At 35.0% G+C, this 24,705-nt stretch overlaps 4 protein-coding genes and 1 pseudogene across 5 annotated transcripts; 2 read left to right on the top strand and 3 right to left on the bottom strand.

Moving 5' to 3' along the window:
* The first annotated feature begins 4 nt into the window (after positions 1-4).
* On the top strand, positions 5-5,212 carry LOC114747395 (phosphatidate cytidylyltransferase 2-like; annotated as a pseudogene).
* Positions 5,213-6,313: 1,101 nt separating this feature from the next.
* LOC114747389 (alkaline ceramidase-like) lies at positions 6,314-9,633 on the bottom strand. Of its 2 annotated transcripts, none has more exons than XM_028935711.1 (3): positions 9,489-9,633; positions 8,117-8,430; positions 6,314-7,205 (listed from the first exon to the last, which is right to left on the bottom strand). In XM_028935711.1, exons 2-3 carry the CDS (start codon positions 8,368-8,370, stop codon positions 6,692-6,694), a joined length of 768 nt encoding a protein of 255 aa, XP_028791544.1. In that variant the 5' UTR covers positions 8,371-8,430; positions 9,489-9,633; the 3' UTR covers positions 6,314-6,691. The 2 variants fall into 2 exon arrangements, with proteins under 2 accessions (XP_028791544.1, XP_028791543.1); XM_028935710.1 differs by lacking the exon at positions 9,489-9,633 and adding an exon at positions 8,515-8,593.
* A 1,622-nt stretch (positions 9,634-11,255) lies between these two features.
* On the bottom strand, positions 11,256-13,673 carry LOC114747388 (phosphoribosylglycinamide formyltransferase, chloroplastic). Its single transcript, XM_028935709.1, has 5 exons — positions 13,111-13,673; positions 12,734-12,830; positions 12,226-12,402; positions 11,996-12,122; positions 11,256-11,610 (listed from the first exon to the last, which is right to left on the bottom strand). The coding sequence occupies exons 1-5, from the start codon at positions 13,493-13,495 to the stop codon at positions 11,497-11,499; spliced, it is 900 nt and encodes a 299-aa protein (XP_028791542.1). The 5' UTR covers positions 13,496-13,673; the 3' UTR covers positions 11,256-11,496.
* A 3,918-nt stretch (positions 13,674-17,591) lies between these two features.
* Positions 17,592-18,119, bottom strand: LOC114747394 (uncharacterized). Its single transcript, XM_028935715.1, has one exon. It carries the CDS (start codon positions 18,117-18,119, stop codon positions 17,592-17,594), a length of 528 nt encoding a protein of 175 aa, XP_028791548.1.
* A 4,359-nt stretch (positions 18,120-22,478) lies between these two features.
* Positions 22,479-23,718, top strand: LOC114747393 (uncharacterized). Its single transcript, XM_028935714.1, has 2 exons — positions 22,479-23,032; positions 23,210-23,718. Exons 1-2 carry the CDS (start codon positions 22,594-22,596, stop codon positions 23,716-23,718), a joined length of 948 nt encoding a protein of 315 aa, XP_028791547.1. The 5' UTR covers positions 22,479-22,593.
* Positions 23,719-24,705: the final 987 nt, after the last annotated feature.

Here is a 24,705-nt window from a genome sequence, read left to right as displayed (position 1 = left end):
ATCTCATGAAGATAGGCAGCTGCCTGGATTTAGGCTTTTGAATTGGTATTTTTCACTATTTCATTGCCCTCGTAACAGTGTTATTTGTTTTCATAAGAAGAGGTAGTAATTGAAAGGCCAGATTTTAATAATTATTAGATGACTTGTTGATTATTTCCTTTTTACTGATATTGATTTATTTTTTAACTAACTATTTTCAGGCATTTTTTCTTCACTGCAATGTTATTTGTGTATGGTCGTATTCTCAGTCAACGCCTTGTCAACACACGTGACCTTAGACAAAGTTTTATATCAGCTTGTGAGCAGCCTTGTAAAATATCATATGGCTCTCTGCTACTCCTTGTACATTGCAGGTATCTTGCGCACGTTAACCCTGTAATTTTGATTGCTAGAGCCTAGAGCAATGTCTGTCAAATGCTTGATATATTTCTTGTTAGTTATTTGAAGATTGTTGTTTTACTTGCCGCATTTCTTGTCAATGGATGGATGCTAATATTTTGATATTCCTCCCTTTCAATGACTGAATTCAGGATTTATGTGGTTCATTCTCACATTAAAGAAGAAGATGTACAAGTATCAATTTGGTCAGTATGCCTGGACACACATGATTCTGATTGTTGTGTTTACACAGTCCTCCTTCACCGTGGCAAACATTTTTGAAGGAATATTCTGGTAATATGGTCTATCTGAGGGAACTAATGAGTATTTTGAAAATGCATTCATAATTATTCTGGGTCACTTTTGGATTGTCTTTTTCATGATATCTAATTGATGGCTGCTGTCGCTCTTATCCACAAGGACAAATTTTAAGAGTTGGATTGACCAAAATGTCGTTTATTCCTTATATTATAGTTATAAGTTGACCTGCTTTTGTGCAATTATTTGACAGGTTATTGATGCTGAATTGTATATATTTTAACATTTTAAGAGTGCAAGGACTTGAGGTAGTATGTATTTTTATGTGTGCTTATAAGCATAAATTAAAGTGCCAAGACGAACAAATTAAGAAATTAGTTTAAGTTCATATCTTGAGGTCTGAACTTTTCTTTTTGGTATGAACTATGAAATAGCGTTGAGTTTAAAATATGAAGAACTGCTTTATAGAAAATAATTTCTGTATGTCATTCAGTTTGCTGTACACATAACCAGTGAATGAGTAAAAATATTTCCGGGGATTCTGGTTTGTATATTGGGATCATTTGAAGTTATCATATTCTTACAGCCCGTATTTGTTTGCAAGAAGTTTGTATTTGGATCTCGTGGTTGAGATTGTAGTCAGGTATTGAGTTAGAAGATGAACAAGCTTATACATTGAGAAAATTTCGTCAATTCATACTTTTTATTTGCATAGGATTTGTCTATTTAGCACATCACCAAGCGCTCTCCCAACTCAACCATTTTCCCTTCATTAGAGTTGGCCAAATACATTTCCTTTTTCTTGTTTAGTTTGTTTTAGGTGACATTGGCTCTTCATTTTGAATTGCCCATATTTTTTTTTTTTTGTGATTATATTTAATAATTCACAGTTGCTGTTTGGTGGCTTTAAGACTTTGTATACTTGGAATTGACCATATGAAATAATTGATATTTAAACGTTTTGCTTATTTTCTCTGACACTGACAACGGGCTCACTCTGCAGGTTTCTTCTTCCAGCCTCCCTTATTGTCATTAATGACATTGCTGCTTATATCTTTGGTTTCTTCTTCGGAAGAACCCCTTTGATAAAGCTATCTCCAAAGAAAACATGGGAAGGTTTTATTGGTGCATCGGTTACAACTATCATCTCTGCATTTTTGGTGAGCTTGACTTTCAATTTTGTAATGAAGATGGATTTTTTTTTTCCTTTTGGAGGGAGAGATATTCAACTAACATAATCACTCGTAAAATAACATAAATTTCATTTAATCAAAGTTTATTTGATTGCAACAGCCTAAACGAGCTACACAAAAGCGTGCTTGTGAAAGTCCTAGAAATTTGCGTGGTAATGCCAATAGTGTTTGGTGTTGCTGATGGGTCTACGGTTGGCACATTGCACTGTTATTCTTAAATCTCAAATGGTGTCAGAAAATTACTTGAAAGACACGTGCATTGCTTGCCATTGCTTTTCTGCATCCACTAATCGTTATTTTGTTTTCGTGATTCTTTCCCTTGTCTATTCATTTGGTTTATCATTTTTTATTGTGGAGGGCCTAAATCTCACATTCTTAGATTTCCTCATGAGTCAGTCAAATGTATGATGTGTTATTATTAGTATACAGAGTATGCTATTGGGAATCCCCTATAAATCACCTTTTCTGATGTATTAAACTTCTCTTCTGTTTCTCTCTGGGCCAAAAAAAGAGAAAGTAAAAAGCTTTTAAGCATTTAGATATGTCGATCAATATTTATGTGCATGTGATTATGAAAAAGGAAAAGACCTGTAGACTCGCCTTAATTTAACGGCAGATCCCTGCTTTTTCCCCTTCGATGTGTACAGAAATGAAGTTGTACTAATAGACATTAACGTAATTCTACAAATCTCCTTTTGCAGCTAGCAAACCTCATGGGTCGCTCTAAGTGGCTAACATGTCCTAGGAAGGTAGCTCTTCAAGAGACCATAGCTCATTGATGGGGCATTTTTCAACAAATAAGTAATTTAATTTAATTTCCCTGGAAATAACATGCAGGATTTATCAACTGGTTGGCTTCACTGTGATCCAGGCCCACTGTTTAAGCCAGAGTCTTATGCCTTACCAGGATGGGTTGCTCTCTTTGTAAGTATTTGAATTTCGGCTTGAAAATTATTGTAACTCGAGGATTTCCGCTCAGCAGTCTACAGTACAGGATATGTAATGCAACTGATATCTATCCCGCGTTTTCTGTGAACCTCTTAGTTTTTTGGAAATTTTATGCTGTCATTCCTTGAAAAGTCATTTGAAATCTTTTTGTTTGCATAGACTAAAAGGGTGTTATGTGTGCCTCTCTGCCCCATCAAATTAAGAGGCGAATGCAAATACCCCACCTCCTCTTCTCTTTTTCCAACACAGAACACCGGGTCATTCACATGCATCCTCCCTCCACTGTTGAGAATGGCAAATGCTCCATTGAAATATTACCCTTTGGGATTTAGATCTTCTTGCTAGCTCCCCTTAAAACCATGTTAACTCAAATGTTTAGTCTCTTTCATCTGTCACATGACTTGTGCTCACTGATCAATTATCTGCTCCTAAAATTCGGGTTTTGGTTTTGGGAATGTGGGGATTCCCTTTTTGCATAACCCTTCTTTTAATATTTTAACCACTTTATTTTAATTTCTAACCAATAAGAGCATGCGAAGTGACAAATGAAAGAGTCTAAAGTGGAATGTTGGTCAATGACATTAATGGGGAACTAGCAGAAATATCTGCATCCTGCAAGCAGGTAGCTCAGGGAGAAATTTTTGGTTAGTTGAGGGCGTTTGCTAACGACCCTGAGTCAATGGATGATTTTGCCTAAAATTGATGTCTCTGCAGTTTACATTGGATCTTTGAACTACTACTGAAGTTTAAATTCACATCTTTTACATGCCAGTTCAGCTTATAAATCTGATGATTATGGTGTAATTATGAGGTGCCAATCCACAATCTCTAAACGACTCTGACATAAATCTGGTGCAGTTTCCATGGAGAGAGATATCCATCCTACCAGTGCAATGGCATGCACTCTGTATTGGCTTGTTTGCTTCTATTATTGCACCTTTTGGAGGTTTTTTCGCAAGTGGTTTCAAAAGAGCTTTTAAAATAAAGGTCTGGACTTGGCGCTTTTGCAATGCAGCGAGCAAATATTATTTTCAGCCATCTTGTATTATTGACAGTTCTCTCTGTGTTCTTCAATTCTGCAGGATTTTGGTGACAGTATCCCGGGACATGGTGGAATTACTGACAGAATGGACTGCCAGGTAGAGTATTGACATACATACACATTGCCAACATTGAACATAGCATGTTTACATGATACTGATAACGCATTCACCAATGTAGGTATCCCTTCTGCCTGAGTAGATATTTCTATTTCATAATTTGAAAACTAGGTTTAGCATTGCCTAGTTTCATCCTGCGTCCTCATTCCCCCTGAAACACAATCCAACGGAAAGATTAACATTGAAAATGATCACGGGCACTTGAGCTATAAGTAAATGTGCAGATTGGAAGAAAATCTTATCAATTATATTTTGTGTATCCTTGAAAACATTCTAGGATCCTTTCATGATCAATGAACATTTGGCATTGATAATAACCTATGAAGTGGTTGAGTAGTGAGTAGGGATGTTAGGAACATGCTGTCAAGAATAAAAGTATATATTCATACCATCATGTAAGAAGTATTTTGGCCGGATGCATGACTAAGCATTGGTTTATTTGTTGCCTCTAATTAAAATATACACGAGCAGAATTGGTTCATCTATTTTATCATGAAATGTTCTTCCCTTCTTTTCAAAAGAATAAGCGGCTAAAATGACTTGATGGTTCTCAAATAGGTCATACTTCATAGGTTTTCTTGTTATTGTTAATCAATTTTTTACTGTCTTTTCCCATTGTAGATGGTGATGGCTGTTTTTGCATACATCTATCATCAATCATTTGTTGTGCCTCAAAGTTTCCCAGTTGAACTGGTTCTGGATCAGGTAAATGTGTCGATTATATCATGAGTTTTCCTTTGTATTTAACTTAACATTTGACAAATGCGATTTTAACGGCTCTGATTGCTTCAGATATTAATGAACCTATCCTTCGAAGAACAAGAAGCTTTGTATCTGAGGCTTGGGCAAATGCTGGAAGGGAAGATCGTAGGGCAGTCGTAGATCCACGTTGGAAAGCTTCACACTTTATGCGTTTCATTCACAAGTGAAATGGAAGATATATTTGTACATGTGTGCTAGCCATTACGTGAGTGAAAAGATTAAAAAGATTGAGGCAGCTGTCAAGATGTGTATAGTGTACCGTGACCATTAAAATCTCTCCTTTCTCTTGGCCAATCGCACACTATTGTGATTCAGAATCTCAGAACGTGGTTGAATTTTGACCAAGACCTAAAATCTGTCTAATTAATTCTGATGTAATACTTCATGGAGTCTCAATCATGACGTGTGACCTTACACGAGGCAACATTGTGATACTGGATAGATTGTAAAATAAATCTTGTATTCTTGCTAGAAGATTTGATAATAAATTCATAATTTTGCAAGTTCTGGGAAACATTCAACTGCATTATGACATGGCTTTGATAATCCATTTCTGTGAATGATACATGTCTCGTCAAAGTAAAACTTGGATCCTCTCATCATGCTTGAGAGGCAGTGATGTGGCAAAACATGTATCTCCCTCAAGTGGGTACCAGTTTTAAACTCCCGATGGGAGAATAACATATAATAACATAAAGTCTCCTGTATGGAGAATGACAATTTCTTGTAATTATGTATTGGTTATTCCTTTTAAAAGCAGTTAATATGTGATACCAAAGTTGTCAATATCCAGAGAGTCACCAGGCAATGAATCCAAATGTCATTCTCCTATAATATGTCACCTCACCAAACCATGCTCTACAACGTCGTCTAAAAAACATTTTTTTTAAAAATCTTCTACCACGGCGCACTGATGCCTCTGAACGGTAGTTTAAAAATCAAATGCTTCATCTATCTCGCGCACTCCCTGACCTTTCAAACACCTGACCCCTCAAACAGGATTCATTAGAGCGCCACTACTTTGAAATTATGTATTTATTCTAGGGAAGGAAAAAAAATTTACCACCTCCAGTCCGATTTATAAAACCATGTTTATAAACTACAAACGAAATTTTATAATTAGGACCGAAGGTAATATATTTTATTCACCGTCATTTACAAATTACATTCTATGTAAGATCACATTCGATCTCGTATGCAGCTAAAACTAACGCAAATTATCCTGCAAATGTAAACAGTAAGAATCCCCACTTGAACAACATATTACTTTCAAAAGAGGAAAGATCACCAAAAATTTTGAACTTTCTCCCAGCAAGAATATTCCCAAGCTACAACAAAATTCCAATTGGATAAAACACAAGGATTTAGGATAGCTTTTAAAAGCATCACAACACTGGCAGGTCAGACCACTACAAGGCAGAAGGCACAGATACATAATGTCCTAGCTACCAGAAGAACAGAATCTAGGTACAGATAACTCGGCTGTTTGCTATGAAGTTTTCTATATCCACATGCTATATTCTAACTAGAGAATCTGATTGAAAAATATCAAAACTGCAGCTATGATTTGTCCCACCTAAAACTGCTAAGCTCCTGAAGGAACAATTCCCAATGAAAGCAACAGCAACTGCACATGACATTTCAAAGAGCTCAACATAAAATTTGGCGAGTAAAGTCATAATCCATTACAACTAGAATATTGAGGGGTTAATCTCGTGTCCAACAACATCCAGTACAGCAAAACAACGGTCTTGGTTGTCAAAGCAATTTTAAACGTAGGGATAGTCCAGGCTCAAGAAAATACCAGTATGACCACATAAATATGGCACATGTCCTACTTCTATAACAAAATATGTAAAATAATCAATCATCATTTCAGACAACCTAAAACAAAACCAAAAATTGAGCATGAACACAAATAGTCTGCTAATAACTTAGCTTGCCAAAATGTAAGCTGATGGAGAAGCTTTCATATTCTCCTTTCAAGTTCTCTCATTGGGTTTTTGGTTTCTGGATCTTCACATAGGGTAAAATGCCCATTAAATGGACAACTTTAGGAGACCACCCACGCTGTTGAGCACGGCAAAACATCATGAATGTGTTTGCAAAGTAGGAATTGAGACCCATGAAGACATGCCACAAAGCATGACCCTGTGGGTTAAAGGGAAAGCGGGATATCTCCTTGCAGAAAACACGATCAATGAACCAAAACAAACTGCCTAACACAAGAGTAGCCAAGTATAACTTTCCAAGCCGCTTGGCAGATGTATCTTGAGTGTAAATGTAATACTTGTACATTCTTGGAATGCAAAGGAGACATAGGATGACATAGTGCACTTTGAAGCCAATACCCAAATGGACCACTGAATGTACGATGGCAAAAACAGCACCATATAGGAAGAGGAAGATGGGCATTGTACTGCGGTAATGCCAATCTGGCGAATGGAGGATGTACATGTACAGAAGCACCTCCCATACCATAGGAGTTTCATCGCTCTGCTGTTGCCTAAATTAAAGTGCAAAATCAGATGAATAAATAGTGATCCAAAAAAAACATTGACTTAATGATTGACACATTAAATAAAAAGAACACATACTTATCATAGACACACACCTAACAGCCCAATCCAATGATTCAACAAATGAAGAAAAGTCACTATGGTAAGCAGGAGCAAGCACTCAGATTTATAGGTACAAGGACCATACTTTACATCCTATGTCAGTAAATTTGGAAATGAAATTAGGGCCCACTCCATCAAAAAACAGCACCACCAGGACACAAGCTGGATACATCCACCCATCATAGATAACACCTTAAAAGTTCCAACTCGGCCAGGACAACAAGACAGAGAACCTATTTTAAGCTTCTAAACTTTCATGAATCCAACCAATGTTAAGGAACTTATTATTCAAGCTACTGATCCAAAATGTAAAACTCCATATTAGAAAAGATGTCACTATCTGAACCCAAACCAAAAAAAAAAAAACAAGTAGTCACCGTCTTAATGATGGAAGCCTGAACAATAGCCCACAAATCCAGATAATACTACGAAATAATTATAACCATCGTACAGTAATGCCAGCTACTCTTGTCAACCTTCTGTAATTTTGTTGAAAAGAACACCCTTCCCAGAAAAACAAAAAGCTCTGTTTTCAATAATTTCCCAAAGCAACTTTTAGCCAGGTCTGTTTTCACACACACACACACACAAATACAAATAGAAAAATAAATAAATAAATAAAGGGTTTTGTACACATCCCTTAAGCAGTCTTCATTTCCTCATTTAAACAACAAATATTTCTAACCTGCCAAACCTATTGGACACAACAAAACAAGTCTAAAGGGCATAAAAGCAACCAACAACCAGGCATCAATTCACTTCAACCGTTGAAGGGATATTGGGGATCAATACTTACACACGTTGCAGCGTGGCATGGTACAGCATGCTTCCTATGGCAAGTGCCATGTTGGATAGATGAAGCACAGTAAATCTTTTCTCAAACCGCTGTCTTACAGCATTTATAAGACCAATAAGTGCCAAAAGGATGGTCGGAATGTTGGATAATGTGTTGTAAAATTCCGCAATGTAGGATGAATGTTCATAATTTTTTTCACAACACTCAATAGTAGATGTGACTGGACCCCAGAAGCTAGATATCGTCTCTGCCATTTTCCCCTACAGCCTGACAATTTGTTTGACTGTATTTTGAAGCTGCAGAGTTAGAAAATCCCGCAAACCATAAGGCAGCAGGTCATCCCAATGAAAGCTAAAACTTAAAATGATGCAAGCAATTCAACCAATCAGTAATCCAACCTCATGCCAACCAACACGTTAATCAATAAGTATAATAGCCATATCAAGTCCAGTCAACATGAAGTGTAAGCACCCTATTAACAAAACATTGAGGTAGGCAACATCACCCAGATCCTATGTCAGCAAAGCAACGATATGAGTACAAACTTGTCACTGTCTTCTAACACTCACTGTGTAGATAATAAGCAAGAAAACTCAACTCCTCACAACAGAAACAAGAATAGCTAATGGAATAAGGTTATTGGATTCAAATTGCAAACATCTAACCTAAAGATATATTAGAAAATTTGCCTTTTGATTAGCAAGAATTTTGCACGTGTACACAAGAGAGGAAGCAACAAACATGCATCCTTAACTATAAATCATTACATAAATCAGAAAGGATCATGGATTAGTAAAACTCTTAGATAGATCGACCAACCATAATCTGATACCACAAAAGCCAAAACAGAAAGAAAGAAAAAAAAGAAAGAAAGAAAGAAAGAAACACCAAGGCATGTTCTACAAGGCCCACTACACTTAACAACAACACATCGAATAGATAATTGCTAACAGCCTTCAAAAACAATTGTTGCTTAATTGCTTCTGCTCATTGAGCATCTGATTGGAATGTGGAAATACGACATTAATTATTTATTCTCCAAAGGCAGAAATAAGATCCTAGAAACAGTAATCCTTTTTTAAAATGAAATACCTCACCCCCGAGGAGGAGGAGAGTGCAAGAGAAGCTCACAATCTTGCCCCAATTATACCAAATTTGCCCAAAATATCCAATCTTAGCAATTTTTGTTTCTCTCCAAACAGCAGGGGTCAAGACAAAATCCGAAGACTTTATAGGAGGATCAACAATCACCATCATTGCTCATACCAAAACAATAAGCAAAAGCAAAGTGAATAGACACACAAAACCCGAAAACAAAACAAAATCGGATGGTAAATATATAGATAAGAAAACTCATAAAGGAGCAGCATACTTGGGCAGATTAATCAAGAAAAGCAAAACGCTTCTGGTGAAGTAGATCTCATTCTTCTGCGCAGGACAATTTCTCGCTCTCTAATTAATATTTGGGTCGGCAAACGGAGGATAACAGAAGCATGAGGCGGAGAATCTCTTCTCGACATGCGAGTCAGGGTTACATTCAGTACTGCTCTTTTTTTGCGCAGGAATTTTTCTCTGTCATTTTTTTTAAAAAAAAAAAAAAAGAAGTCAATAACATTGTTTTCCAATCCTATTTTTTGATACGCTCCAATCCTATTTATATTATATTTAGTTTTTGAGTAATTTAACTTTATTAAGAAATTTAAATTATATTGCCGACAAAGTATAACTTTATTATATTTATATGTTATGATCCAATTACGCATTTATAGATTGGAGGGGAGAAGTTAAACCTCCTGAAAAATTTGAAAATCTATCTTATTTAGTTCGTTCAAAGTATTAACTTTTTAAGAATTTAAAACTCATATTTCCCTCGCAATTAATACGTAATTTTTATTTTCTAATGCTTTCTAATAGTAGCCTTAAAAAATATTATAACTTAAAAAATGGTAACTAAATAATTTAAAAATTAATTTTTTATAAAATACACTACTTTCAATTCTTAATATAAAAACCACTCAATTAATTTTCATAAATTAAAAATGTTAGATGAATGAATGAATTAATTAATTAATTAATTAATCAATTAATTATAATAAAAGTGACATGATCTCTTTAAAATAATCATATGTAATAGTAAATTATATATTATTTTATAAGTTAAGTCAATTAATTTTAAAAAATAATAAATATAAGAAATAAAATAATTAAAATCTTATATTTAAAATTAGATATATCCCAACTAGCTCTAATGCGTTTTTCTTTTCTTTTTTTGGGCAACAACTCCTGTGTAAGAGAGTACTTCTTGGAAAGTTAACCTGATAGGAAGCATCGTGATTGAATCAGACGTACGGGCATCTGAGTTTTGGAGGATCGGGCTTCTCAATAGACATTAGAGAAGACGGGAAATGAAACACATTTGATGACTTCAATTTAGCTGGTATTTCATAAATTTCTATCAAATAATTTTGCACACTATAAATTTCAAAAAAATAATTATTTAACTGAAGTAAATATGATTGTGACCTAATTTTAATTCTAAAAATATAACTTTTATTTTATTATGAATATAATTTTAAAATGATAAAATGACTTACTTTTAATAAAACAAAATTAATCCCCACTTGTTTAGTTATTCATGCCTTTTATGCGCCAGGGGCCAGGCTGGGACTGTTACCATATGCTTGGATCTAGACCGAAATAAATACAGAAGAAATTTAATATTGAAATCCGAAAATAAACAAAAAAAAATTTTACTCTCGTTAGAACTTCATGTAATCCCAGGAAAGCAAGATGAGGGTGTGAATATGAGCATGTAACAAAAAATTCCACACCCAATGAAAGGAATAGTTATTAGAGGTATTACATTAGAGCACATCGTTCTTAAAAATTTTGTGAAACCAATGTAATCCAAAACAGCCTACAAAGTAACAACTATCCAAACTTATCATCAGTTGGATAAGCACTGAGATCTCTTCTCATAATTTAAAAGGTCAAATGAAGATACAAATGTTACCATCACAGCAGATGATCTGAACTCGATCCATGTTATTCTTAATCAGGTATAGAAGTCGTCCAGAGCCCAACAGCTTTTAGAAGCCAAGGGCACACATACGAGAAGAATCCCACAACCCTAATCAGGGGCCCCTCAAAACCCATCTGATGCTCATATCATTATTCATCACTAATTTTGTCAAAGTTACAAGTTTTATGAGGCCAAAACCACCAGCAGAAAACATTGAAACTGCAAGACAATTTCATCAAGTGATAGGTATTGCAGTGAAAAGGAGTGTTGAAAGAATGTATGTTATAACCATATGACAGTGAAATCAGATCTTCAGGGTGACCTCAAGACCTCATTAAAGGACCAGTCTTTACTTCTGTTAGCTTAACTCACTGGGGTCTTCTTTGCTTCGAATGAGAGGAACACCATCTTCCCTCCAAACTATACGTTCTTCACATAAAGCTTCAACCACCTCTACATATAACCGGTGCTCCTGAAAGTGAGAACATGAAAAAATCATTTCATTAAAGCACTTGCCAAATAAAATCTCATTTTGGCCCCAGACAAATAGATTGATTGTCAGATTTGTTTTCAATGGATTTCTTCTATTCCCAGGTTTGTCCATCGTTTTCAAATTTACATCCAATCTGATCACCGAGTCGCCCACTTTGCTAAAGGACTTAATAACAGGGCACAACTAATGCCACATGGTACCAATAAATGCTATCAGCAAAGTCACTTGTTCACAATTTTTTAAGGGGATCATAAAAAACTAAAATGAGAATATAATTCTATGAAGGGATCAATTTGAGAATTGTTTCATCTCTATAATCCATTGGGGGCAGGGATCAATGACATAAAAATATCCAATTATCCACCTCCTTTAGAACTCTGGCAGCCAACTGCTCTGCAGTGTCATTAGGAAGCACAGGCACAACACGCTGGCCAAGGATACGCCCGGTGTCATAGTGTTCATCGACAATATGAATTGTAGGTCCCGAATATCTAAACACATATAAGAGAAATAAAGATAAGGTAATCGAGATCCAAGTACATGTAGTACTCAATGGCAATGAGCATATGTGGAAATATTTTGCAAGAAGCATACCTTGCACCAGAAGCAATTACTGCTCTATGTACTTTCATTCCATAGTAGCCTTTGCCTCCAAATGCTGGAAGAAGTGATGGATGAATGTTTATTACGGACCTTTCATAAGCTCGGATCAATTCCACTGGTATAAGTTTGAGGTACCCAGCTAGAAGGATAAAATCAATCTCCAAACTCCTGATGCAGATAATGTTTCATATATTAATGACATGGCCACGTATTTATGCACCAGGTCTCACCAACACATTCGCTTGCAGGTAAATTGTTGTTAAGAAGATCTGAACTTGACAAACATTATTCTCGACTCACGAATAGAAAAGATGATATTTTCACACAGCCATGGTAACTATAGTAACTGTAGAGATTGCTGTGTTATTATTCCCATAAATGGAAGAGAAGTTTAGTGAATTAAAGTACAGAGGCTAAGTTAGTTTTCTGCTTTTCTTCACTAACCAAAAAGGGGAGGGAAAAAAAAAGGACAGCTCAAAAAGTTGTATATCTGTATGACCTCAAAGAATTAACAAGATCGCCAGGGGATAGTCCATCATCGGGGAATAGTATAACTGGGATGCCATTATCTCTGGCGTACTCTGCACCCCCACAGTCTGCAAAGGGAAAGAAAAAGAAACCAACAATCCAATTTACTACTAATGCACAACATTAACTTACAAGGGAAAAGGGCTTCTTTGACATTGATGACATTTAGTAGCAGTAATGACCTTACCCACAATAAGCAAAAAGAATGAAACATGCAAGTAAAGAGAAGACACGAATGAGAGATGAAGATCTTTCGAAAGGAAAAACAAAATAAAAGGACTAATAATTGAGAAAAGCAAAGATCCCACATTATTGTACAGGAGAATAAAGGTTTAAAATAATACATACTGCTTTTGTTTGTAACTAAAACAGAGACATCTCCATGAATTGATCCCTTAATTGATGCCTCATGAATCGAACGAAAGTTTGATCCGCCACCTGAGACAAAAACAGCCAGCTTTTTCCGTCTGACTTGAGCACTCAAGTTGCTAGCCTCTGTGGTGAAAACCCCACGTTCTAAATTACCACTACATTCAATTTTCTTCCTAGAAGACACTTTGTAGGTAATACAGTTACAGGCTCCCTTAGATGCCAGTTTCTGGAACTGAATGAAAGAACAATAGGATGAAGAAGGCAATTGAGGTGACTTAATAAGGCATGATTGTTTTCCATATCTATCCAATGGAACTGATAAGTCTGGACAAACCGCTAAAAGCAAGTTTCGAACTTCCATAGTAGCTATGATCCTTTTATGGATAAATAAATTAAAAACTTGAAATTCTGCAACTGCGGATGATTGTGTATAGTTTTTTGCTGGATAATCAGGCTGTAGATATGACCGGATCCCAAAAGCTATATATTATCTTTGCTGTTGTCATCTTCAAACTGGCATGTTTAGCTGCAGCTAGAAATCCCCGCAAATCATGTGACAACATGCCAAAACCTTTATTTCCAACTACAAACTGAAGATGAAAGTACCTCAACAAGCAGTAATCATACTTCATACACAGCAACATGTTTATTAAAAAGTAAAGCATGATAGACAAAAATAAGTAATAATCTGTGCAACATCATTAGGAATCAATAGTCAAAAGACTGGTTTCAGTTTTAATATCAATGCATAATGCTTGGAATTATGACCCTGTATAACAGTCTATTAAGGTTTTGTCTTGTTTGCTTATTCAATAACTTACAACCTAATTAATCATTAAGAAAATACTAACAAGTTAGCATAGATTACAGAAAAGATCAGCCAATCATGCAATTTTCTCAACACTTTGTCACTCAACATGACTGAATGATTGATGATGGATAAATAAAGAATTTAAGACTGACTTGTAGTTTCATACCTTCGTAGCAATACGGAAACCAAAAAAAATAAATAAAATAAATATAAAATTAAACGGAAAACAAACCTATGCTATAGCACCATTATGGTACATTATCATTTGTAAACCAAATTCAAAATATGAGGACGAATTTTAGAAGGACTAGACCAATTTTCACCACAAAAGAACTGCCACTTAGCAGCCAACAGCGTTGAGCACTCGCCACTTGTGCTTCGATTAACCACATAAACTATAAAGCACACATGAACAAGGAATAACATCAAAATAGCACTACATCAGACCAAGAGAAATTTTAAAAAAGAAAAAAAAACAGCTGTTTATGAAAATCACAGATTTCACATTGACATTTGGGCACCTAGGGCACCACTTATAAACCAATATCTTACTGCATAGACTTGCAAGGCCGCTAAAGTTGCGCTGCCACGTGAAAACTCAACTCCTCACAACAGAAACAAAAATAGCTAATGGAATAAGGTTACTGGATTCATATTGCAAACATCTAACCTAAAGATATATTAGAAAATTTGCCTTTTGATTAGCAAGAATTTTGCACGTGTACACAAGAGAGGAAGCAACAAACATGCATCCTTAACTATAAATCATTACATAAATCAGAAAGGATCATGGATTAGTAAAACTCTTAGATAGATCGACCAACCATAATCTGATACCACGAAAGCCAAAAAAGAAAAAAAGAAAAGAAAGAAAGAAAGAAACACCAAGGCATGTTCTGCAAGGCCCACTACACTTAACAACAACACATCGAATAGATAATTGCTAACAGCCTTCAAAAACAATTGTTGCTTAATTGCTTCTGCTCATTGAGCATCTGATTGGAATGTGGAAATACGACATTAATTATTTATTCTCCAAAGGCAGAAATAAGATCCTAGAAACAGTAATCCTTTTTTACGATGAAACACCTCACCCCCGAGGAGGAGGAGAGTGCAAGAGAAGCTCACAATCTTGCCCCAATTCAATTATACCAAATTTGCCCAAAATATCTAATCTTAGCAATTTTTGTTTCTCTCCAAACAGCAGGGGTCAAGACAAAATCCGAAGACTTTATAGGAGGATCAACAATCACCATCATTGCTCATACCAAAACAATAAGCAAAAGCAAAGTGAATAGACACACAAAACCCGAAAACAAAACAAAATCGGATGGTAAATATATAAATAAGAAAACTCATAAAGGAGCAGCATACTTGGGCAGATTAATCAAGAAAAGCAAAACGCTTCTGGTGAAGTAGATCTCATTCTTCTGCGCAGGACAATTTCTCGCTCTCTAATTAATATTTGGGTCGGCAAACGGAGGATAACAGAAGCATGAGGCGGAGAATCTCTTCTCGACATGCGAGTCAGGGTTACATTCAGTACTGCATTTTTTTTGCGCAGGAATTTTTCTCTGTCATTTTTTTTAAAAAAAAAGAAGTCAATAACATTGTTTTCCTTTCCTATTTATATTATATTTAGTTTTTGAGTAATTTAACTTTATTAAGAAATTTAAATTATATTAATCTTTTCACATGGCAAAGAAGTGCATAAAAGCGTTGCAACTTATAACCTTTTTTTTTTGCCGACAAAGTATACCTTTATTATATTTAAATGTTATGATTCAATTACGCATTTATAGATTGGAGGGAGAAGTTAAACCTCCTGAAAAATTTGAAAATCTATCTTATTTAGTTCGTTCAAAGTATTAACTTTTTAAGAATTTAAAACTCATATTTCCCTCGCAATTAATACTTAATTTTTATTTTCTAATGCTTTCTAATATGTAGCCTTAAAAAATGGTACTCCTCCGGTTCTTAATATAAGACCCATTTAACTAATTTGATTAGATTAAGGAAGTTAGGTAAGTTAGTTAATTGTAATAAATATGACACGTTTTTCCTAAAACACCATAATCATCTTTCTCAATACCCCCTTTCCTTTTTCTACTTAATTATAATTGAGGGAGTATCCATAGGGGTAATTTAGGGATTATTGATAAATATGAGAAATGGGTCTTATATTTAGGACCAAAACTAACTCAATAATTGAGTCCTATATTAAGGATCGGAGGAGTAACTAGATAATTTATAAATTAAATTTTTACAAAAGAACTGCCACTTAGCAGCCAACAGCGTTGAGCACTCGCCACTTGTGCTTCGATTAACCACATAAACTATAAAGCACACATGAACAAGGAATAATATCAAAATAGCACTACATCAGACCAAGAGAAATTTTAAAAAAGAAAAAAAAACAGCTGTTTATGAAAATCACAGATTTCACATTGACATTTGGGCACCTAGGGCACCACTTATAAACCAATATCTTACTGCATAGACTTGCAAGGCCGCTAAAGTTGCGCTGCCACGTGACACTAGCCATCCCAGAAGAGAAATATTTTAACTCTCACATAAGCATTCGGCCAAGTAAATGGACAGCTTTAGATGTAAACTTGTAATTCATGAGCACAAGTTAATATGTTAACGGACATGATAAGCACAAAAGTCGAGCATATTGCATTTTAAATAAATGCATAGGGTCATTTTGTTAAACAATTGAATGAGCCTGAAGATAACCCATCAGATAATAATCATTGCACACATCACAGGACAACAATGGGAGCAGAGCCAACACAAAAGGAGGGGGCAAAAATAACAAAGAAAAGGAGAAGGTAGAACAACAGCCAACAGGCAAAAAAAGAACGTAATTTTTCATTCAGCGAAAATGACCCCCATGCATCAACGTAAAAAAAAATTCAGAGGTAGTTTTTATTAATAAAAGCTAGTGGAAATACGCAACAAAAGAAGCAAGAATCGCAGCACCTGAGACAATATCAAACTTCTGTCACCAAAAATACCAAAAGCAGTGAAATTCTAAAGGGACAGATAGAGGAAAAAGTGCGACATAGGGTTCGGGGAGGCCGAGAAGGAGAGCAGCCTGGGGGAGCGACGATGCGGCGCGGAGGCACGAACTGAAGAAGAAAGGGCGCGCTTAGAAAGCAAGATGAAAGGTAAATGAAGAAAATTTTTCAAAAAATTAATATCATAATAATGATGATTGCAATAATTATATCAATGATAAAAATAAATGAAAAAATTAGTTTGGAAGTCCTTATAGTTGCATCAATTTTGAAGTAGGTCCTTGTATTTTTTTTAATTAAGTCCTTTAATTTTTTTACTGTTAGATTAGTTCATCCTTACTGTTAAATAACTAGCAACGCGGTTAAGATTTCCGTTAGGATGTCCGAGACATGTCCTTCACCATCTAGCCTGACCCCTCTTTCCTCCAACCATCTCTTGCCCAGTTGACAACACCTCCACACTCTTCCGTTTACACTACCCCACTATCTCCCTCATCTCTTTCGACGCCAAAAATTTGACTCCGTAATCTGAAGTTCTGGCACAGAAGTTTGTGCTGATGAGGATGTTCGACAACTTGACACAACCATGAATTATGCTTTGTGCAACCACTTCGTGCAAATACTCAAACCCTCTTTGTGCTCCTACCGCGAATTCTCAACCTCTTTGTCTCGTGCAAAAAGCAAAACCTACTTGGGTTTGATGCAGATACAATTACAGGCTTGCCCAATTCACTCACTATGATTCTCTCGTTGACTTCTTCTAAGGAACCCATGATGGGAACTATGTTGGGGTGTTGTGCTGTTGAGAGCCGTTTTACCATAGAGGAGAACACAAGTCCTACGTAGCTCAGAACAAGCGAAGGATGAATTCTTTTGATCGCTACGAGTTCTTCTTTGTCTGAGTAACCTTGCGTACGAAGTTTCGAGTCAGCCCTTGTCGACGATTCTTCAGTGGTTGAAGCCTCTGTTTCGGTGTCGATGTTGCTGGGTATGAACAAGCACAGATTTTTACAGGCAGTGCTTCTTTGGATTCTGCTACAGTTTTCTTTTTGCAGGCAAGGAAGAAAATTATGGCGAGAATGACAAGGGATATTGATAGACCAAGCAAAGACCACATCATAAACAATATGGCTAGGAGTGAGAAGATTCATTTTTGTGAAGTGTTGAGGAAGAAAATGGAGAGAGAAGGAGAGGAGGCGGAAAATGTAGTGGGTTTGTCAAAGAGGCAAGAAAAAGGGGAGTATATGTATATGAGAGCTTAACAAAAGTTGGTGTGAGGTTGAGGCTTTGAATGTGAGAGGAGGAAGAAGTGCTCTTGACGTGTTTTCCTGTTAATTAGCATTGGGACATTCCCTGTTGATGTGTTCTCCTTTTAGTTTTTTTTATTTATAATTAAACAGACCATAACAAGTTGGGTTCCTAGCCATCTTATGACGGATGCTTGCTGCCTTGCTTAGCATGTTGGACTGTTGGAGCACGTTCTCTTTGTTTTGATCTTTGTTGGACATTAAATATCTTATAACTCGTGGAATTTGAATGGGTTTTTATAGATAAATATGAGCAATTTAAACCCTCCTCCCATAAGGAATGCAAGTTACATATTATCTTAAATCCTAATTATAAGATCTTATTTATAAACTATAAACAAGGTCTTATAACTAGGAGCGAAGGTAGTATCAAGTTATCAACCATATTTATACAACATTGGGATATAAAATCCACAACCTCCTTTATAAAGAAGTGTGTGGTGTAATTAAATCAAAAGGTTGTTAGCACACAGAGGGAAAGACTCATGAAAAGATATTTTTAAAAAAATATTTTTAGAGTTTTCTCTTCTGATATTTTTTTGGAAAACTGGCAAAAAAGACTACCGATATAAAAAAAAAATTACACACAGGGACTGGTTTATAAAAATTGTTATCAAAACCTATATTATTGTCGTCAAAACCCATATTAATGTTGTCATATGTTCTTATTTGTAATTTTTTTATTTTGACAGTTTTTTTTGTTGCCATTTCTCTTTCTTTTTTTTTCCTTTGGTTTTCTTGCTATTCAGGTCAAGAGGAATAGTTTGCATTACATAGTACTGTTTACTTTCGCTAAGCTGGGTTCTTGTCTTGCCATGTTTCCATGTTAACATGTCTCTCAATTTTAATTTTATAAATAGAATTAAAGAAGTAATGCTTATCTTTCAGGTTTTGGTTTCAATTGTTATGTTGCTTAGTATTATCATTCGTGTCTATGTCACCTTGCGCTTTCAAAATTAGGACGGATGTGATTGATTTTATAAATTTCGATTTGAATTTGTCTTAATATTTTATGTATTTTTTTAATTTTGTTCTTAATTATTTATTGTCTCTCATTTGACATACTCTCTCTTATTACATTTCCCTACATATTCTCTTTTATTTTTTCCTCACTTATTATAAGAATATATTTGGAAACAAAAATATTTTCAACATATTTATTACTTTAAACTGGTTTTAACTAATTATTTATTATCTATAAATTAGTTATTTCAAACCTATAAAAAGAAAGAGAGCTAAGGATATGTTTCTATAATATATTTCACCCGTATAAAGCAAATATATGAAAAGACGGGGATCTAGAAATAATTTTTGAGGACAACTCTACCTCCCCAAACTTTTTAGGTCATATATATGCAGCTTATTTTGAATCATATACATCAGAAATGTTATGACAATTTATTAAGGGGTACTTTTACAATATTACTATCTTCAGTCCTAATTATAAGATTTTATTTATAAAATATAAATAAGGTTTTATAATTAAAACCGGAGATAGTGTTATGTATATTGAGTTAATAATCTCTCATCCCTCTTTTTTTCCAAAATTAGTTGAGACAAAAACTAGGAGCATTTTTTCCATGTGCGACACAAAATCACATCATTCATATATTGTTTAAAACCAGTTACTCTAAATAAATATAGAAAGTGCGGAAATATATTGTAGTTAAAAAAATGTTTTAAAGGTCATAAAGTTACAGAGAAAATCAAAATAATTGGAAAAAAAAACTGATTTAGGAACTACATACAGCGTGAATTAGTCCAACATGTCCCCAAAAAAACAAAAACAGCAATTGAATCTTCCATAATAACGTTATAATCACTGGCTAATCAATGGACGTGGGCAAATTGACGTACATTGCTGTGAACCTTGATCCAAATTTGAGTGAACGCATAAATGAAGTTATATCCATCGTTTTGGTCAACAACTTAAAGCATTGTCTTTCGTTTTAAATATTAGTAACCAGCATATACTTTACACACACACACACATGTTTAAAAGATTAGTTTAGAGTAGTCTACCTTATTAAATCTGTACAAAAAAAAAAAGCACAGTTATTTTCTAATTTGTCCCTAATTTAGTGGTGAACAACCTCTTATAGTAAATTGAAACCCAGTATATGCGCTTATTTTTTCAGATGTGACACATGGTATAAGACTAGCCATAGTATAAAACACATGAAACTCTTGGTTATTTTGCAAACCACGATTTTTGTTTTTTTAATTAAATGAACAAATACTAATGGTTTGAAATTACAAATAAGATCGTCCAAACTCAAAGGTCCCATTTGGTACGAAATATTAAAAATAAAAGATAAAGATTATAATTATAATTAAAAAAATTTATTAAAAAAGTCTTTAACATGAGTAATTGCTTATTATATGGGGATTAAACATATACATAGAGGTAGGATTGGAGAATACCACTTCTTCCCGTGGTATTCTTTAATTCCACATATATAGATTTGTCTAATTTTGTATAATAAGCAATCTCTCATATTAAATACTCTTTGAATAGATTTTTTTTAAAATTTTAATCATAATCCATGTTCCTCATATTCAATGTTTGGCGCCAAACGATATCATAATCTCTGATTTTAAAGAAAATTTTACATGTCATTGTCCTGATACATCTATCTATCTATGTATGAAATATCAACAAAGTAACGTGCTACGAGATTAGGTGATTTGGATGTTGAGAAAGCAAAAAAGTTTTTAGTAACTATGGGATATAAACTCACAGAAATCACATGCAATCCTACCAAAGTTTCCAGAGCCACCGTTAACTTGTAATCAAAGACCAAAACCCCCAAATCAAGCGCCGGGCCAACACGCGACGATGGGCTATAAGATTCAATGCACCAAGACACAAATTTGAGATTCATTGAATCTGGTCATTTTGTCACTTTTTTTTAATACTACCTCTGGTCCTAATTATAAGAGTTATTTGACTAATCTCAAGAGATTAAAAAAATTAAGTTAGTTATTTGTCATAAATAGATGTTGTCTTTCCTAAAATATTCTTACTAATCAAGTGTATTGGTTAGAACTACTATTGTTAGAAGAACTATTTTAAAAAAATACATAAATATTAGAGACAAGATGGATTGAGATTTTATATTTAAAACTAAAATAAAAATTAAATAACATTCTATATTAAAGACCGAAGACAGTATTAACGTTTATCCTATAATTATTTGGCCATTTGCTTATGGCTCTTTCTTCGAGCCTTCGGTTTTTGGCTCATCGATGGCTGCTCCAATGATTCTCACTGTTCACGGCGCCCAGTTTCCGCGTCACATCGAATGACGTGGGGACCCACACATGAACATTTCATGTGTTCATTTTTCGGGTCAAAATATACACCAAGATTATTGTGGAAAATGTACGAAATTACAATCCCATAAAATAATTGATTCGCGTTCTTGGAAATTTTATTAAAGCTTCGTACACATAAATTCATTTTATATTTAGAAGTTAATGACCTCTTTTGAACTAACAAATAGTTTGTTTTTTTTAAATAAGAATATGTCTTCTGATGACTATTTTGCATTAATTAAATAATGACATATGAGTATATGACTCTAGTTGGGATTTATTCAACTACATAAAGATCCGAAATAAAATTACCTTCACCGAAATACCGTGGCCCCAACATCACCGCAAACCAAAAATGCAATAACTAAAATAAATGGCCGATCACTTAAATAATGACAGCATCGAATTTTAACTGGACTTTAGGAATACGCTAATAAAAACAATTGAGGAATGGGAATGAAAGTCACTTCCAAATATAAATAAAATAAAAGATACTATAATTAGAAAAAGGCCGAGATAAATAGATAATTATAATTTTTTTTTTCCGGCAACAAGTGAGTAGGGAAGTGCTGAAAACTTGAAACAGATTGACTCTAGTTAATATTAGTATATTCAAGCAAATCAACCCAAATGTGCCAGGGCACAAAGGGAAAACTGAACCGGGACGGTTTTCTGGCTAGATCCTTCAAAGGATGTCGTAATTTGGTCTCTATACATTCTGGCAGCAATATTTAACTAAGACCGCTTGCAGATAAGTGCAAAGTATAAATACGGCGCCGTTTCTCTTCTCATTCTTACTCCATGAAATCATCTATCGCCATTTCAACGACATAGCGCCGCTCAATAATGTCCGCCACCTTCTGAAGGAAGTCACGGAAAATTTTCGAACTTTTACACAATTCTCGGTTCCCCTGATAGAAAAGAGAGAGAAAAAGCGAAAAGGGTCTGTTCTTTTCCGTGTTTTTTGCGAGGGAGAGGAAATTTTCACTTGATTGTGAAGATGATGGCGAGGATTCGGGTGAGGTTTGAGAGAGTGGCAGCGGCGTTCGACGCCGACATTGCACGCGTGAGGCTGTGCGAGAGCAGCGGGAGCGATCACTCGCCGGAGAGCTCGAACACTGATTTGTCCGATCTCGTGAAGTCGTTCATGGAGAAGAATGAAATGGAAGGAAAAGAGGAGGTGCTTGGGGTTAACGATGACGGTGAAGAGGGCGAGGATCTGTGTGATGTTGATAAAGACGAGTGGTCTGGTTCTGGTGAGAAGAAGGAAAAGCTGAAGAGTTTATTTGAAGGAATTGAAGTTGACGAAGACGATCGGAATGTGAAAGAGAATATTAGAAGACAAGTTGAAGCTGTTTATGGGTCTGTCGGAGACAAGTCGTCGCCGGGATTCAAACGGAGATTAATGACTAGATTGCGGGAGAAGGGCTTTGATGCTGGTAATTTTTTTTTTTTTAATATGTGAACATTGCATTGCTTAATTTCAATTTCGCTTATTTTTGGAGTGTTTTTGGTTTTTCTGTGTGAATCATGGCCGCATAGAATATACAGATTTTATTAGAATATGGATATCTTGAGAGGAATAACTTGATAAGGAATCATCTCCCATGTTTCAGGGGTTTGCAAATCCAAGTGGGACAAAAATTCGAGATTCCCAGGAGGCGATTATGAGTACCTAGACATAAACATGGGAGGAAAACGATACATAGTAGAAGTGAATCTCGCTGGAGAATTCGAGATAGCTCGTCCGACGAACTACTATTGCTCTCTGCTTCGTCATTTTCCGGTGATCTTCGTTGGAAAATTAGAAGAGCTGAAAAAGATTGTGAGGCTGATGTGCACCGCCATTAAAGCTTCCATGAAGAGTGTAGACCTCTTCGTCCCTCCATGGAGGAGACATGGCTACGTGCGGGCCAAGTGGTTCAGTTCTTACAGGCGAACAACCAACGAGGTCTCAGCTAGGAAAGACGACGTTATACCTGGGAACGAGGATGTTTCTCCAAGAAGGTCCATTATTAATGGATTTGAAGCAAAGTTTGTAAAGGCATATAATTGCAGGGATGACTATGGGAAGACGAAACCTGGTTTCAGAGTTGGACTTCTGGCTACTGCACTGAACTCATGATGAGTATAACAGATTAATGGTGAAGTTGAATGAAACTACATGAAACAAGTAAAAAAATTTCAGTGTTCTGCTCTGGAGGCATATTTTTGCTTATTGGTAGTAATTTTTATCTTTTAGATAGATATAATGGTAGTCAATGTAAAAATTAGATTAATTATTTGCAGAGAATAGATTGCTGGTAATTTCATTCTCAATTGCCATTGTGCATTTCACATTTTCACTTGAGCTAAGGGGCAGGAGGTAGATTTATAAATATATGTCTTCCCATTTTGGGGACATTTTATTTAATGTTCATGGGCTAATTATTTCCATTATAATTATTATACACATAATAATACACAGCCATATCTGCTACACTGAAGAAAGTGCAGAACTGGAATGCACTAATATATTCATAGGATATATATTAACACGAACCACGAGGAATTTGCTTGGCCCAAAAAAAAAATCCAACAAAGTGATGAAGCAATCAATCTTGTGAAGCACAAATCAAAGCTCGACATCATGTATATGATGAATGATATGTGGATCTCTAATACTACTTCGGTCCTTAATATAAGACCCATTTAACTAATTTGATTAGATTAAGAAAGTTAGGTAAGTTAGTTAATTATAAGAAAAGTGACACATTTTTCCTAAAACATCATAATCATCTTTCTTAATACCCCTCTCCCTCTTCTACTTGATTATGGTTGAAAGAGTATCCATAGGGGTAATTTAGTGAAAATTGATAAATATAAAAAATGGGTCTTATATTTAAAACCAAAATCAAATCAAAAATTGGGTCTTATATTAAGGACCAGAGGAGTATTACATATATAGAGGCGCACACACACCAACATTGAGGTTTCAACTATAATCATTGATCAATGAAGACATAAGTGGCTTGTCTTGTTTATAATGATTAAGAATTATAAATCACTTTAAAGCAGCACTATATTATCCCATATCAATTATAATCTCTTATCCAGCAGAAAGGAGGAGTAG

This window comes from Neltuma alba, unplaced genomic scaffold, assembly GCF_004799145.2.
Source record: "Neltuma alba isolate B1F8T4 unplaced genomic scaffold, ASM479914v2 tig00005295_pilon, whole genome shotgun sequence".
In the NCBI taxonomy this organism is placed as follows: domain Eukaryota; kingdom Viridiplantae; phylum Streptophyta; class Magnoliopsida; order Fabales; family Fabaceae; genus Neltuma; species Neltuma alba.
The sequence above is the reverse complement of the archived record's forward strand: the minus strand, read 5'-3'. Positions and strand labels throughout refer to the sequence as shown.